The sequence below is a fragment of the Ammodytes marinus genome, assembly GCF_949987685.1.
Source record: "Ammodytes marinus genome assembly, chromosome: 14".
NCBI classification, from domain to species: Eukaryota; Metazoa; Chordata; class Actinopteri; order Uranoscopiformes; family Ammodytidae; genus Ammodytes; species Ammodytes marinus.
This window is the reverse complement of record NC_137218.1, coordinates 6,573,694-6,590,935: the sequence shown is the minus strand read 5'-3', so window position 1 is coordinate 6,590,935 and position 17,242 is coordinate 6,573,694. Positions and strand designations below refer to the sequence as shown.

General features: G+C 39.2%; 2 protein-coding genes across 4 annotated transcripts in view; both read left to right on the top strand.

Moving 5' to 3' along the window:
* Positions 1-6,467, top strand: part of clip2 (CAP-GLY domain containing linker protein 2) — a 36,328-nt gene extending 29,861 nt beyond the window's left edge. For 2 of the 3 annotated variants that reach the window (XM_080041223.1, XM_080041221.1), the window contains 4 exons: positions 2,861-3,020; positions 3,838-4,026; positions 4,544-4,607; positions 4,705-6,467. In XM_080041223.1, the coding sequence (XP_079897349.1) occupies positions 2,861-3,020; positions 3,838-4,026; positions 4,544-4,607; positions 4,705-4,721 (430 nt within the window). In that variant the 3' untranslated portion in view covers positions 4,722-6,467. The remainder of the gene's footprint in view (positions 1-2,860; positions 3,021-3,837; positions 4,027-4,543; positions 4,608-4,704) is intronic. The other variant, XM_080041222.1, reaches the window with a different exon arrangement.
* Positions 6,468-10,137: 3,670 nt separating this feature from the next.
* Positions 10,138-17,242, top strand: part of gtf2ird1 (GTF2I repeat domain containing 1) — a 32,537-nt gene continuing 25,432 nt past the window's right edge. The window contains exons 1-2 of the mRNA XM_080041723.1: positions 10,138-10,388; positions 16,967-17,096. Coding sequence (XP_079897849.1) covers positions 16,971-17,096 — 126 coding nt within the window. The 5' untranslated portion in view covers positions 10,138-10,388; positions 16,967-16,970. The remainder of the gene's footprint in view (positions 10,389-16,966; positions 17,097-17,242) is intronic.

Genomic DNA, 17,242 nt, shown 5'->3' with positions numbered 1-17,242 from the left:
TCAACGATTTTCAAAAGCTGCATTTTGTGAAGTTGATAACAGTGCGGTATGATACACAATCACTTTTTCTTCTTTCAAACTTGTGAGGAAGTTTAAATACAATATTTGTCCATACAGCACAGGTAGTAAACGAGGATTCAGGGAATATCAAGTCCTGACTAAATTGTGCCACAAGGGAAATATGAACGTATATGCAGACTTTGCAGCAAAAACACACAATAAAAGGTGTTATTAAAGAGTAATGCGGGGCGCTCTGGTGGCGTAGTGGATAGAGCGCGTACCATATTGGCTCAGAGTCGTTGCACTGGTCGCGGGTTCAAATCCGACCCGTGGACCTTTACTGCAGGTCAACCCCCCTCTCCCTCTCTCTCTGTCTCCCCATTTCAACCCTGTACTATCTAACAAAGCTTGAAAATGGCAAAAAATTATCTTCAAAATAAATATAGTAATGCAAAGCAATTGACTGCTTATACATATTCAGCAACATACAACCAGCTCATACTGTTAGGCCTGTAGTTTGTGCAGCAGTAAATTGGTTAAAACAGCCAGAACCTTGTTATGAATATTCTTCTAACACTGTTCACTCATGTGATTATGTATTAATAGCACCTATAGGCGCGCCCCATTAGCTGAGCAGTATGATATACACGAAAATCATGTTTAAAAATTAGCATAAGCATACTGCAGGGTATAATGTAGGACTTAATGATTTGGAAAAATTTAAAACTGAGATGATGTTGGATTAAGTCAAGAAATGCAATACTGGTCATATGAGGAAGTTAGAAATGACGATAAATTCAAGAGTGTTACAGAATTTTACAAACTTTTCTCATCAGATGCCCAATTATTTTATTCTTATCTCTTCCTGACTGTGTTTAGTTCATTTTGGCACACTCTTCACCAAATTGTAAGCCAAATCTGGGCTATATTCAGTAAAATGCTAATAATTGAAGTCATTATTGAACCAACCAAGTGTTAAGAGAAAGTTGTCATAGTATCATTGCAGACGTGCAGGGCTTTATTAAACAGTGTCTCACTTTGTTTCACACTCATTCTCACTCAGACAGTGCGTTTTTCATCAAGGGCTATACTGTAGGAACTCTACAGATTGGTTCCTAATTGTTTTACATGATTGGCTATCCATTCTACATTACGCAGTCCTTCCATTATTAATGGAAACGCTGCTACAAGGCACTAAAAATAAGTGCCCTCTGGCCATAGAAGAAGATTTTTTTTCTGTGCATCATCTCGGCAGCAATTATGTGGCGCGCAATAAAAGTGTATATCATCCTCTGAAAAATGCAGCTGGGTGTCCCCTTGAGTTAGTGTTATTGGATGGCGGCGTCATTAGCTCCCTTATTATTCCGGCAATTGTTCTGGAAAACAAAGCCGTACATTGCTTCTTCAAAAGTCAACTGGTTCATTTTTTTATCTTTGGGAGTTGACAAGAGAACTGAAGAAAGCCAATTACTAGAAAGTTAAGAAGGAATAATGAGATTTAGAATCAAAGAATAATGCAATAGTATAATAATGAATAGTCAAAATATATGCAAAAAGGATTCAAAGAAAGATACACTGACACACAGCTCTGATCTCAAATGTGGCAAGGTCGAACTGATTATGTGTGAATTAGCATCTCTTAAAAAACAAAACCAATCTGGATGCTGGAAAAAGATAAAAGATGTATAATCTATATTTCATTCTGCCAACACATTAGTGTCCAATGATTTTACAGAAAGATTTTGGACAAGGTTTCGTCTACATTTACATTTGGGACCTTTTATTTATACTAGTATAAAAGAAGACATGGTATGCAAGCAAAATAGACAAACATCTAAAAAATTGACCAGTGCTTGAAAAAAATGTTTTGCCTGCCATGTCTCGCCTTAAAAACAAACAAAAAAATGTACTCATGTGTTATGTGCTAAAATTAATATTCAGTAAATAAGTGTCCATGCTGTGTCGTGGCCAATGCAAACTGTTGCTCTGTGTATGCGAGGATTCACTGATATTAGCAATGCAGGCAAACAGCCAAATACTAGTTCATGCCAAAATGCACAGCGGACACTTTAACTGTGTGGGAATGCAGCATCCATCCAGCAGACAGGTTAAGGCCGCCTACACAGTCCCCACTGGCCAGACAGGCAAATGCCTATTGCTCACAGAATGGGGGTTTGGTTAGCTTTTAAATGATAATAACCTGTGTGCCAAGGTCCAAGCTGATGCACCACTCGTAAAAGGCCAAGACAGCACAATTGCTCTGCTTAAATATCATCATTGCACTTATAGGAGCAGTTAGGTTCATGGCAAGTCACAGCAGTACTGCAGACCAGAAAATAAATGCAGTTTTTTCACAGTATTTATCACATGCTGAAATTCTTTATTATTATTTTTTCGAGTCAAGTTTTTTTTTCATTAGTTCATTGTATCAACGAGAGGAAAAACAATGTCAATAATTGCCAAATATGAACATATATATATATAGGACATACGTACGTACACAAATATAAATTTATATAAATACACACATACATACAGTACAGTACATACACATACATGCATTCATATACAGTACTATACATAGCCTACCCACACACAAACACACATACACATGTATATATTAATACACACATACCCATATATTTTACATATGTATTAGATAACAGAACCATGAATACAACAAAGTAACAAATAATAAGCATCACAAATAAAAAGTGTCACAAATGATTAGTGACTCAATTGTGATAGAATTAAACCAAATTGGTCAAATATCAACCTATTGGTTACTCTATTGCCTTTAGGCTATGTTGTTTCCCCCGTTTAAAATGGATTTTGTGTTATTTTCTACGTTTAATTCCAGGAGTCTGAATGAACTGAGGGTTCTACTCCTGGAGTCTCATCGTCATTCGAGAGACATGGAGAAAGACCTGACCAGAGAAGTGCACAAGGCCGAGTGGAAGGTCAAGGAGCAGAAACTACAGGAAGACATCAAGACCCTGCGCGAAAAACTGCTCCTACTGGTGAGACGCAAGGACTTTGTAATGATAAGCTAACACTGCTTAACATAATAACTTTGGTTCTTTGCCCATTCTAGAAATATAATTGAATGAAGTATAATGTATAATGCACAGAAAAAATTCACTTTTGAGCTGCTTCCTCCCCCAGGAACCTATTATTTACTGATCAGGGGGAGATTTTTTAGACAGGAACTCCATTGGGAAACAATGCTGTACTATGGCTGAGCCCGCGCGAGGACCCCCCTCTGGACTGTGGTGTCTTGAGAGGGGATAGGCGAAAAGACACATTTCAATGAAGCCTTGTGTTAATTGACAAGTAAAGCTCCATATATAAAATAAAACAAAATATACAAGTCTTACTGAACTGGAAATACGGTTAAAGCAATACTTCTCCCATACGGAACAGGCGTTTTATCATTATAAATTCGCTTTTATAATATAATGAATGAGGTTTTTCTCCCCTCAGTCTTCCCTTGGCCCAGCTGTCCTGTTAATCCTAACCCTACATTTTTACGCTGCCGGTTTATTTACTTTAGAATTGCTGCCAACTGAGTTGATCCCTGAGAGTAGATGAAATATGTTCAAATATGAAAATGGGCTCTTAATGTTTGAACGTTGTATAATAATCTCTTCTCCACATAACCCCATAGAGGCTCAGTCCTCTTCGCAGCAGTTCGAATCCGGCCCGGGTCGTTCTCTGCATGTCATTCCCCTCTCTGCCCTATTTCAAAAGCGCTATATAAGTCAAGTCCATTTACCATTGACCATTTACCATGATTTTAACAGCAGGCTCTGGCCATTACCTGTGTGTGTGTTTTAGGGTCGTGAGCGCTCTTCCCCTGACCACCGGCGTTACTCCATGTTGGACCCGTCTGTGGTGGACTCGGAGGTGAGCCGTCTGCGCCAGCGGTTGCTAGGCACCGAGGACGCCCTGAGGAACGCATTGGAACACAACCAGGAAGTAGATCAGCTGGTTCTGGCCATGCGCAAACGTCCCGACAAAAGCCCGGTAAGTTCAGTTCAGTTCACTTCACTTCATTTCACATGTAAACAATATAAACAGTGTTAAAGCATACTAAGGTATGTGTGTGGATGTGGCAGAAACCTGTACCTGGCTTATATGGAAACCACACCCCCAAAAAAAACATTTGAATATTAAAATATAACACAATCAACACAATCTAAACAATACAGAACAATTAACTAATAAAAACGAATATAAACCAATACAACAAGTAAATAAATCAGTTTATTTATTATTAATACATTCAACCAGGATAAGCATGGAGATTATTTCGTTGTCATGTAGCTTGGGAAGAAGTAGCCATATTTGACAAGATGGTGGGATACTTGTAGATATGGAAAAACTGAGACGATGGTTTTTAATGATGGGTGAATGATTTTAACATTACAAAAAAAAGTTGTGTGCAGTAATGTGTGTCCTCGAATAGAGAAAACTCTTAAAGGAACAGTGACAATTTGTGAATTAAATTTATTTCCCCAATTTTTGACTTTTTTTGTTTCAGGCGCATGGTGCAAATTCGGCCAATGGAATTCATCATCAGGAGTCGGACTGTACTCGAGATGTTGGTATTGCTTCTTTGTAATTGAAACCATTATAGATACATTTTTATGTGTTGATAATCATTGGTGTCTTATGTCTTATTTTTGTTTGTACTTGTTGCAGGACCAACATTGATATGAGCAGAAGAGATACAGACTGAACTGGGACATGGCAGAAAAACTCGTCCAACATTTTCTCCCGATCCTGCAATTGGACGCCTGAAGAACTTTTCAGTTTTACATTTTAAGAAAAACCAAAACGGCAAATTCTCTATCTCGAGTGATTTTTTTTTTTTTTTGTGATGTCGCAGAAAAAGCAACCTATTAGCCAATCACGAAGACCGCTTAAAGTGCTATAAAATATAAACAGGAAAAATGGGACATGGACACGGAAGAGATATTATGTGTACGACTCCTGAGAACAGACAGTGAACGCAACATTCAGTGCTTTACAATAGTTAGAAAAAGTTTGAATCCACAAAGTTGCCGGGAACTTTGTGACAATTCTGTGTTTCGCAAAAACAGCTGATGATGGACAACGATATGAAGAACTGAAGAACCCGGGTCTAAGTCGCATTTCTTTGTTTTATTTATTACTTTTAATTTGCGCCTAGCCTCTGTAATAATCCTCTATGGGTGAGCTGTCTGGGCCATTGATACTCAGCTATTGTTTGAGGGAGTTTTGGCTAATTTTTCACTTTACCTTACACCTCATAAAATATTTGGTATCAAGTGTATAACAGTTAGCTTGGTGAAGTCTTACGCTCCTGCTATGGTGAAACATATAATTAAGTGGTTCTGGGTGATTGGCATTACTGGAAGTATTTTTTAAAGACCTTTCAAGTAATAACTAGACCTACAATCTGTATACTGAATATATCACTCCTATATGACGACCACTTATCAACGAACATTACAGTTAAAATCGTAACAATTCTGAAAAAAATGTAGCGGATGTTAAAGCAGTAGGCCTATATTTGGTTAACTTATTGGCTAAACTATCAGGAGAAAATGTAAATCAGTTGTGAAACTGTTGAGTCGAACTATTTTTGCCAAAGTGAATGACCAAGCGCTATATTAATATATCATCCATTATGAGAGAGTTATGTGTCCTTTCGTCAGGTGTCGGTTAAGGTAACTATGGGCCAAATCTCCCTAAAGCAAGCAGTCATTTTCAGCCATTGCACATCAATGGACTCTTGTCTAAAACTCAAGATTAATATTAATGCACTTGGGAGACAGTGCTGCTGAATTCAGCTCTGGATTATGTTACAGTACATTTATGAGAATTCATTTAGTGTATTATTCCAGATATGTTTATGTTTTTTTTTCCTTGTCTGTTTGTCTGAACCCTGTACATTTGTAATATTATTTTCTGTGGACTATGTATCGGCGCTGACTGACTCCATCCATACACTTGTAATAATGAATTATATTTGGTACAACACTGCAGCCCCATTTGATGATGTATTTAAAACCTGTCCCTGGATTATTTTACTGACCTATTTGCTACTGAAGGGCTGTTGAAAGGAGCTAAAAAAAAAAGCCAAACAATGGATGTAGGATGTTATGTTCATACTTCCCACAGGTTTGAACACATCTGGATTTCCTTTGCAAAAAATACAAACAAAAATGTTATCAACACACATAGAATTTATACCATAAGTCTTCCAAAATATTGTTTTATCCATTTCAACTTGGATCGATGGGTTGGTATTGATGTACATGTAAGCCAGGCACCGGTAAACTGAGATATTAAAAAAAAAAGAAGAAAAAAAAGATTTTTCCGTATTGTACATGGCCTTTTCAGCTGGAGGGTTGGTTCGTAAACCCTTTGGAGTATTGCTGCAATGGATTTTTGGAGATTGAGTCATTAAATATTAACAATGTGGGCAAAGGGCTGGTGGTGTTTTCATTTCAAACAGTGTGTCACTCACTGCTAGGTGTTTGTTTTTCGTGGGGGCAAATCACGGAAAAAAAAATAGGTGGGGAAAGGTGTTTTTTCTGAAGAGTCGATTCAAAGTGGTGTCAGATTTTTATGTTACCGCGTGAGAGACGGTTGGTGGTTTGGGACATTATGCCAGCAACCATAACTTGTTGCTTTCGTAAACCACACTCACATACACACACACACACACACACACACACACACACACACACACACACACACACACACACACACACAGATATTACATTAACCCTGCTGTAAATCATATACTCATCTCAGGCAAATATTTGGTAGATGTCAACCACAAGAGGAGGCAATAATTCCTCAATGTGGGAAAAAGGGGCTTACCCTACTTGATGGCGAAAGATATAACATCCAGACGCTGCATGTTTATTTACGATTTTTCTGATTCCCAACCTCCGGATATATCACTTTTACTTGTTGGCCCTTGGCAAATGTCAAGTCTTACCCACACATCACAGTTTTTATGATTTTGCTAGAGGGCAGATTGGTTTACACCTCTGACATTTAAATATATACGTCATTATTTATTTACAGAAGCAAGCAGAAGGTACAACGCATGAAATACACAGGCACAAATACAACATTTGGTGAAATTTAGTTTAACTACATATTTAGAGCAGTTTTGGGGGTTAAGATAGTGAGGGAAACGAACCAGATTATACAGTGTTGTGGTGGATTATATAATGCATGCTTTATAATTAGGTTCATTATGCATGGTTTCTGACTACATCTATTATTAGAGCTATGTGTTCCTTTTCCCCCAGGGAATGAACTTTACCCTATATCAAACAGACATGCTATTTTTAGGCAATCACAAGAGCTGTGTGGCATTACTGACATGGCTGGATGAACCATGTTGCCCCTCCTATAGCCTACAACGCTTTGGAAAAATTCTAAAAATAATTTTGATGTGCCAAAATCTCCCATAAAAGAAACTTCATTCAGTCTTTGAGGGTTTATTATCACTATACAGCTATAGCCTACACAAATACAGTATCTCACAAAAGTGAGTACACCCCTAACATTTCTTCAAATATTTCATTATATCTTTCCATGCGACAACACTGAATAAATGACACTTTGATACAATGGCAAGTAGTCAGTGTACAGCTTGTATAACAGTGTAAATTTACTGTCCCCTCAAAATAACTCGACACACAGCCATTAATGTCTAAACTGCTGGCAACAAAAGTGAGTACACCCCTAAGAAAGAATTTCCAAATTGGGCCCAAAGTGTCAATATTTTGTTTTGCCATCATTATTTTCTAGCACTACCTTAACCCTCTTGGGCATGTAGTTCACTAGAGCTTCACAGGTTGCAACTGGAACCCTCTTCTACCCATTCATGACAACATCAAGGAGCTGGTGGATATTAGAGTCCTTGCGCTCCTCCATCTCCCGTTTTAGGATGCCCCAAAGATGCTCAATAGGGTTTAAGACTGGAGACATGCTTGGCCAGTCCATAACCTTTACCCTCAGCTTCTTTAGCAAGCCAGTGGTCGTTCGGAGGGGTGTTTGGGGTCGTTATCATGTTGCAGTACTGCCCTGCGGCCCAGTTTATGAAGGGAGGGGATCATGCTCTGCTTCAGTATTCACAGTACATGTTAGAATTCAATGAACTGTAGATCCCCAGTGCTGGCAGCACTCATGCAGCCCCAGACCATGACACTCCAACCACCATGCTTGACTCTAGGCAAGACACACTTGTCTTTGTACTCCTCACCTGGTTGCCGCTCCACACTCTTAACACCATCTGAACCAAATAAATGTATTTTGGTCTCATCAGACCACAGGACATGGTTGCAGTAATCCATGTCCGTAGTCTGTTTGTCTTCAGCAAACTTTTTGTGGGGTTTCTTGTGCATCATCTTTAGAATAGGCTTCCTTCTGGGATGACAGCCATGCAGACCAGTATGATGCAGAGTGCGGCGTATGGTCTGAGCACTGACAGGTTGACCCCCCACCCCTTCAAGCCCTTCAGCAATGCTGGCAGCACTCATACGTCTATTTTCCAAAGCCAACCTCTGTGTACGACGCTGACCATGTGCACTCAACCTTCGTAAACTGGGCCGCAGGGTGGTATTGCAACATGATAACGACCCCAAACACACCTCCAAGACGACCAGTGGCTTGCTAAAAAAGCTGAGGGTAAAGGTTATGGCCTGGCCAAGCATGTCTCCAGACCTAAACCCTATTGAGCATCTTTGGGGCATCCTCAAACGGAAGGTGGAGGAGCGCAAGGTCTTTAATATCCACCAGCTCTGTGATGCTGTCATAAATGGGTGGAAGAGGGTTCCAGTTGCAACCTGTGAAGCTCTAGTGAACTACATGCCCAAGAGGGTTAAGGCAGTGCTGGAAAATAATGGTGGCCACACAAAATATTTACACTTTGGGCTCAATTTGTATTTTTTTTCTAAGGGGTGTACTCACTTTTGTTGCCAGCAGTTTAGACATTAATGGCTGTGTGTCGAGTTATTTTGAGGGGACAGTAAATTTACACTGTTATACAAGCTGTACACTGACTACTTTATATTGTATCAAAGTGTCATTTATTCAGTGTTGTCCCATGGAAAGATATAAAGAAAAATGTGAAGAAATGTGAGGGGTGTACTCACTTTTGTGAGATACTGTATGTTTTATTGCATTAAATGGGGGTTTTGATGGTATAGTTGGCCAAAAGCCATCACAGTGGATTTTATATTAATAGCCTATTTTATAACATTTGTATATTGTATTTCACAAAATATAGGGTGCTAATTATTATATTACTTCAGATGAAACACTCATTTGAAAAATGTGTTTTAAATACATTTTTATGAATAATTCCTGACTTAGTTTGTTGTAGTTCATGCATAAAGGGTTAAAAATATTACTAATAATAATAAACTGTATCTGTATAGCACCTTTCATACAATAAAATGCAGCTCAAAGTGCTTTACAATGAGAACACATTTAAGAAAAAAACCTGATAGTTTGTTCTAATTCAGGTCTGAATGGATGAAGTAAAACTGGCAGTGAGGTTGCATCCATCCATGTGACACAGTGATTATTTTAAAACAGTCAGTCCTAATCTAAAAATAAGAAATAACACAATAAATATGTCTTTGCATGTTAGGTTTTTTCTAATGTGTTCAATAAAGTTATTTTTGTATGCATAAAGAGAAAAAAATCCTGATCCAGTTTGATGAGGGTTAACAATAACAATAAAATAAATAAATAATAATAATGATAATGATAATAATGTTTAAAATACGTTTGAATGTGTATTTCATGCATACAGAAGATAAAAAAATCCTGAAGAAGTGTGTTGTAATTCCTGAAGGAACTAGCAGAAGTTGCAGACATCCATGTGACAAGATGTGTGAAACAGTCACAGTCCCAAAATAGAAATAAAAAAATCATACGAGAAATATTTACTTTTTCTTTTTACCCCTGAGAGATTGTTTTTTCCTGTCAGAGGTTCCTCTCCGTTAATCCTGTATGTAAATCGCAGCCAATAGATGCTGTTGTTGAGTTGGGCTGAGATTAGCAGGAGGCGAATGAGTTTCAATTTTACTGGATTACAGAACAAAGAAAGGGGAAAGGGACACCCTGCTCTGTTAAAGCACAGGGCTTGGGTTAAACAGATATTAAACTAAAATATAAATACATACTAACATAGTGTAAAAGGTGCGTTCGGGGTCGACACTGAGATGTCGCGGATTACGCTGTTTTAGCGGACGGAGCGGCGACATTGTGCATGGGATTTGAGAGCGTTTCTGATGGATTAAAACAGGGGGGAATAAACCTATTCCGGGATTGACAGCAGCAACAAGGCTATTTAATCGCTAATTAAGGTGAGATTTAGCCGTCTACACTACCTTGTAACACTCTTGTACACTTGTATAGTGTGTATTCCCACTGAGCGTGTCTCTTTTTCCGTGTCTGCACGTTTAAAAATGACAGATTATTTAGCTAATTTGTGCACTGGGGAGAGGGGAGGAGGAGATGAAAGGAAAAGTGGCTATCGCTAGCTAGCTAGCTAAGAGGATAGGCTGGCTAACGCAGGGGAGCTAAGCTAACTAGCCAGCTCAACGTTAAAGCTGGTTAGTTAGACGTGTGTGGTTAAGTAGCTACTGAAGAAATGTTGTTTTAAATCAGCGGGAGATGGACGCCTCCCTGTAGCCGTGAGACTGGACTGCTAGCCCGCATTTATTATGAGGACACAGCGGCTGTCTGTCAGCTCGCTACATTATAAATGCTATCACTGATACGCTACTACAACAAAGCCAGCTAAAGCTAAAGTAGCAAGAGTAAGGGAGACATTTGAACTTCAGCAAAACAACCACAATACAGAAAGCTTTGAAGTTCATACCAACCGTATTACACTGTAGGAAGGTGCAGCAAGCTCAAGCAATAGATGGCTACTGACTACTGACCACATTTTATAGGCTACTTGAATAAAAACAAACCATAATGCTTATTTTAAAAGTTAAAGCCAATACCAACCTTATAACACTTTATTTAAATGCAGTACAACAAAATAAAAGACCAATTCACCCTTTGAGCATGAATGACAACAAACTAAATATAGCCTAAAGGTTTACGCTTTTCATCTATTCTAGTAGGTGCAGTAAACTAGATATAGATGTCTACTTAACCCCTTTAATCCTGAATGACATACTATCGCACATACAGCTTTATCTATGTTCATAACGAAATCATTAAACTTTACTAAGATGCAGCAAACTGAAAAAATAAATAACAAATTCATCCCTTTTTTCATGAACTACCACAAACTAAATATATAAAGCAATTGTAGTAAGGAGCAGCAAACTAAAACAATAGGTGACTAGTTTAAAAATGCTGTGTTTATGGGAGTCCAATAGGTCACTTACTACGGCCATACAACTTGGCAGTAACACATATTTAGTATGCCAGTTTATTAGTGTGTAAATAAAAGGTACGTAAACAGTTATTTTGTAATTTGTTTGTACAATCAGATTATGGGACATCATGTTACCTGCATCATGCTACATGGACAACTATTACTAAATTGGTCAAATAACCTGTCATGTGTATCCGCCAATTACATACAGGGTAACTGTACGCTGTCATAATTTTGGCTGCAGCTGTGTTCAAACAAGAGGTTTTATGGCACATACAAAAGAAAGAGTAGTTGTGGTGAGAAGTCAGCCTGTTTTTCTGGATCATGCTGGCAGGAGAACCACTATTAAGATCACATCACATGAGAGAGGAGAGCAATTACTTTGAAATGCTAGGCCCAGGAGAAAACGCTTGGAAACCCACAGAATATGAGACCTGGCTGGGTGCAATAAATAAAGAGTCAAGGTCAGTTTTCTCCATTGGAAATCAGAGCGTGTAGAAATCGCGTCTTGCCAAGTGAACCCAATCCGCCACACAGTTACAGCTGACAAACTGTGGGGAAATATCCCTGTTATATATTTGAGAGGGAAATATACAGAAAAATATCTCTATAGTGCCAATAACACATAAGACATGTTAGAAAAAGTTTCTCTGAAGTTTTTTTTTTTAAGTTTTTTTGGGTGTTTTAAACAAACAATGCCAGTTTTAGTATTTCTTCTCTTGTTAACTAATTCCCTTTTCTTTAAATGTATTTTATTATATTATTATCCTATTTTTTTTCCATCATATTTTATTGAAATGTTGGATTGTTTCCTGTTCATGCATGAATATTTTTTTTTACTTCATTTATAAATTACAATATATTTCAAATATCCAACTTTATTGACCACTGAGTGTGCAAGTGTTGCCAGGTTAAAAAACATGTGTTATAGTGGCACATTGCTGCATTCCAAAACCACAACATCAGTGACGACATCCCCAAAGAATCCAGCGCCTCTGGCTCAGGGTGTAATCAATGGGGAATAAGCTGTTAGTTTGCTTTACAGATTAGCAAAACCGTAGCTGCCAAACCACACCCGATGTGTTGTCAAGTATTGTAATCAAAGTTGCACTATACTTTTTTTTTTTTACTTCCTTCAAGAATTCAACCATTGTCCATGATTTAATTACTTAAAATGCTTGGGAGCTATAGCATTCTAAGCACCACAGACAAACACAAACATACTCCAGTTGGTTAGTTGTGGTGATTTCAAATCGAAAAGCTACCGTACTGGTGCTAAAGACAGTTAAAAGTTGTATCTAGATAAAATGACAGGAACCATGTGGGCTCCTTGTGTGGAGATCTTGTCAGCATAGTTTAGGTTTACATCCTGTGTCTCACCAAAAAGAACTGTTTCCTTGACGCCTTGACAAAATGTGTTCAATGCATTTGCTCTCTCATAAAAAAAAAAATTCTAGCTATGCTGCTTCTTGGTGTCTTACTACAGCCAGTAGATCAGTGGAATACTATGAAACCATTTGCAGTAATGTGTCATGTGCATGTAGGTGATCCACTCATAAATACAAGGCTCTGTAGCACTAAGAGTTGTTGGAGAAAAAAAACTCCTTCCTGCAGGGTATTTCTTGAAAAGTTGCTACTACAGCGTCTCTACTGCTGTTGTTTGATAGTCAGATGATACAGATGTATGTAGTGCTGCCATTTATTTTGGTTCATGACGTCTGTAACCCCAACCTGAGCTGAGGTCAAATTAAAAGTCACGTTAAACCTCTTGGCAAACCACAGCATCCACTAAAACTGTATATGGCTTTGCAATGGTGTTCACTTTATCCTGTTTTAATGGATTAACAGGCTGTAGTGGGAAGTGCATGTCATGGTTTGGCTTCTGTGGTGAACTCAGCCACTGTGGTGTAAACAGGGTGTAAACCAAACTGGACCATATGACCATAAACAACTGGTATAAAGGACAGCATATGGGAATTAGGTTGCCTTCCTCATCCCATAACGCATAGCGTAGCCGGCAATGGGTGCTTGGTACGCAGTGTTTCCAGCAGTTGGGTCGGATCAAGTTTGTAAGCGTACTAAGACCACAAGGTCTCGGACAGCTTGTTTGGTCCGCTTTCGGTGCGCAGCAGAGTTTGATTGTTGTGTTTATCCCTACCCTTGTTTGAATTGAACCAAACAAGGCAGGTGTGAAAGCGGCCTGGGTCATTCTCATTAGGCACACAGACAACTTGAGTCAAATGACCAACACATCAGGAGCCTATTGCACGAAAGTGGAATTCAGATATCCAGGATGATTGATAAAGCCAGCCTTGACCATATTCTGGCCAGTGGGCACCTTGGATAAGTCTGAGTTAGTTGCACTAACACCAATCCAAAATGAAAAGGGCCTGCTTTGTCAAGCCAAGACGTGTAAGTGACTATGTCAAGTGCCAGCTCGCAGCTTTCAGAAGTAGACCCTGAGATCAAACACAGATTTACTGATGCAGAAATTAAAAAGAGGGCCCATTTTCCCACAATGCCTTGCTAGTTCAGACCGTAAGTGAGGAGGCTGTTCCATTACATCAAACTAGATGTATTCTATACTGATTATGATGCCCCTGTATTGTTTAATTATAAAATATTTGACTGTGAGCGGTCTACAGTATATGAGTATAAGTACAAAGTGATAAAATACATTTGGAACTGTGTGGAACCACAAACTGTACCAATACCAACTAAAAATGCACTCACCCAAATGGAAGAGTGACATACACTGCTGCAAATATCAATCTTGCATACACAACCTTGTCTTTGAGTATATATTACAAGCTGTACGTCTTCAAAGTAAGAAAATATATTTTCCTGAAACGAAACAAACCTATTGTTTGTCAAATCTAAAACATAGCTGTAAAAGCTGTCTCAGTATTTTAGTTTAACGTGAACAAAATAAAACTTCCTTGGTGACCTCACATGACTTGTGCAGATATTGACATTATTTTGGATTTGCGGGCAAAGTGCCCCTTTGCCAGTAAACAGCTTCATTGGATTACACCCATTTTGGAGTCCTCTTGAACAGGTTTCATGCAGTTTCTGGGCAAATCTTAAATTAATTTAAATTCACTAAGAGCTCTGGCAGTTTGCCCAGGATTTTAAGTTGCAAGGAAAACCCTGCATGATGCATAAATCATAATAAGACATCAACAGAAATGTAAAGAGGTGGAAGCTGCTTGTAGTTTGTCGGCATCTTTTTAGGAAAGGCAATTCTATTATTTACATATTGTATATTTACATATATAATAGCTCAAAACCACAAACCATAAAATCTGCCTCAAGGGGATGTACAGTGTCTACAGCATACCACACCATATACCCTCAGATCTTCAATAACAATTCTCCAAACATATCTTAGTAGGTTTGACGTACATACTGTATAAAGCGGTTCAAATATGGTTTGCTCTTATAAATTAGAATTGCTGTGTTGATTAATCCTTTCTAACCTTACACTTAATATCACCACCAACCATTTGTTAAATAATAATTACGAACTTAGACTTTATCGGTATCGGACGATATCCATAACCCAGATATTGGATGGGAACTAAAAGATAGTAGACGGTGCATCTCTAGTGAATGGGATCTCCATGTCAAGTTGACGTCACTCATTATTAACAGAGGGTTTGCATTTAACAAGCCAATGTTTCGCTCCACAAAAGACTTGTGGTGGGAGTGAGTTGCTTCATTAACTAATGTGGTTCCACACCGAGTCGTTAAATATCCACTGAGAACCATAACAGGACTGTGGTATTATGTCCGAGCTTCCTCTTTGCAAAGCAATTGACAAGGCATTATCCTGAGCCCTGTGCTTATCCCCACCTTTCTCCCCTTCCTCTGTGCTACCGCCTCTGCCTTTTAAAACATGGGAGGGGAAAGAGGCCATCTATTTCCAGGCCGTAATAATTTAGGAGGGGGCTAATGTTTGCAGTGGCCTCAGGGGACGCAGATTTAGACGGCCAATAGACTTGGCACGTTCAGACCAGTGCAGCTGAACCCCACCTCTCTCTCTCTGTGTCTCTGTGTCTCTCTCTCTGTCTCTCTCTCTATTGAGTCAGTGGTTTGGGCCTGCCAGAGGCTAGCATAATGGTTCCCAGTGTCTGGAGAGATTAAAGGCCAGAGCTGCATTGTTCAAATGCCCCGAGATTAGTTTCCAAGGAGACGGGTTTCAGTTGCCATGAGAACATAGTGCCTGGGCTTCAGCCGAGCCGTTTTATTTTTTTTCCTTCCTTTTAACAGTTCCTATCTGTTTGCCACTTTACTTTTATTCACGTTGAATATCTTGTTGTGTAGGGGATTTAGAGGTTTGTGAGATAAGGCTTATGTGTTTAAATGTATTCTGCAGTTACATCCTGGTTGTTTACCTAAAGAGGTAGTGGAGATTATATCTTTGTCATCTGAAGTCAGTGTCTCTTTTTTACCGCACCATCTGTCAAGAGAGAAACAGTATAAAGGGTTCACATGAGATCATCTGACTGCTCTAGTAAGCCCTTAATGACAGAAAGGGAAACCGTATGTCTAGAATCATTGAGTTGGATTTGGCTTTAGGCCACGCTAGCTACTGTTTATTTTGTCAAAAAATGTGCTCTTGTCTGAAAGGTGCTGTGTGTATAATAAAGGTGTATTTGGCATCAACTAGTGGTGAAAGTTTTAGATTGTAACGCTCCGTGTTTACCCCTTAGTTTGGAGAATTCACAGACGCTATGGTGGCTTTCAAGGACAAATAACGGAATCATCTCCATTGCCTCAAGTATTTCCTAATTCTATCAAGTCTGTCCTGAAAACCGCCAATTCCCTGTACCTTTAGTATATCTCAACATCTATTGGATGATTGCAGCTAAAGCTCGTACAGACATTCATGGTCCCCAGATGATGAATCCTACTGACTTTGGTGATACATTTGACCTTTTCTACAGCAGCTCAAAGTTTTTACTTTTCATTAGTGAAATATTTTTAACATCTGCTGGTTGGGTTGTAGTGATGCCCCTATTTCCCTCCGGCGCCAACACCAGTTTGACATTTGTGCTTTTGAGTCAAATGTCACGGCAGCCGATGGATGGATTGCCATGAGAATTGGTTCAGACATCTGTGTCCCCAATTCAGGATAAACTGTAACACTTGGCCCCATCCATAAGGTCAACACTCAGTCATGAAAATAACACCTGCAAAGATAAAGATCATCCCCTTAGGCCACTTGTATTTTGTGATGTTTGTGGCATTTAGCTGAGTTTAAAGCACCAAAGGGTGGATAGAATCTGTCTTGCCAGTGTATGACATAACCCAGGTGAGAAAAAGGCCTGTACCCTTTCTTACGTCATGAGCCTCCTGTATCAGATCAATACCCCAGATGCAAGGTTACATTTGCTTAAAGTCAAACCAAGTGAAGTCAGCAGAAACTGCTTTGAATACAGGTCACTGCTGCATGTCTGCAAACTCCCATATGTTTATTTTTTTGTCCGTGTCGCAGTGTTTTCTGCTACCTGCCCTAAACTGTCCTCCTCTGTTCCCCTGTAGTGCCATGGCTCAGATGAGGAAGCTGGCATGTGAGGGCGTCAGGACCAACTCCCGGGGCGAGCCACCGGTCCCGCTGGTGTCGGCCAGACAGGAGATCCTCACCAGCCTGGTGTCTGCCCTCGACTCTGTGGTACGTCACACCTCAAGCCTCCTGTCATGTCACAGATCTTATTTTGTGCACTGTGAATGGAAATGTTCAAGTTTTCCCATTTGATGTCTTCGATAGATTTTTTTGTTTTGAGGCCAACAAAAAATCTGGTGTTTTAAGGAAAACGG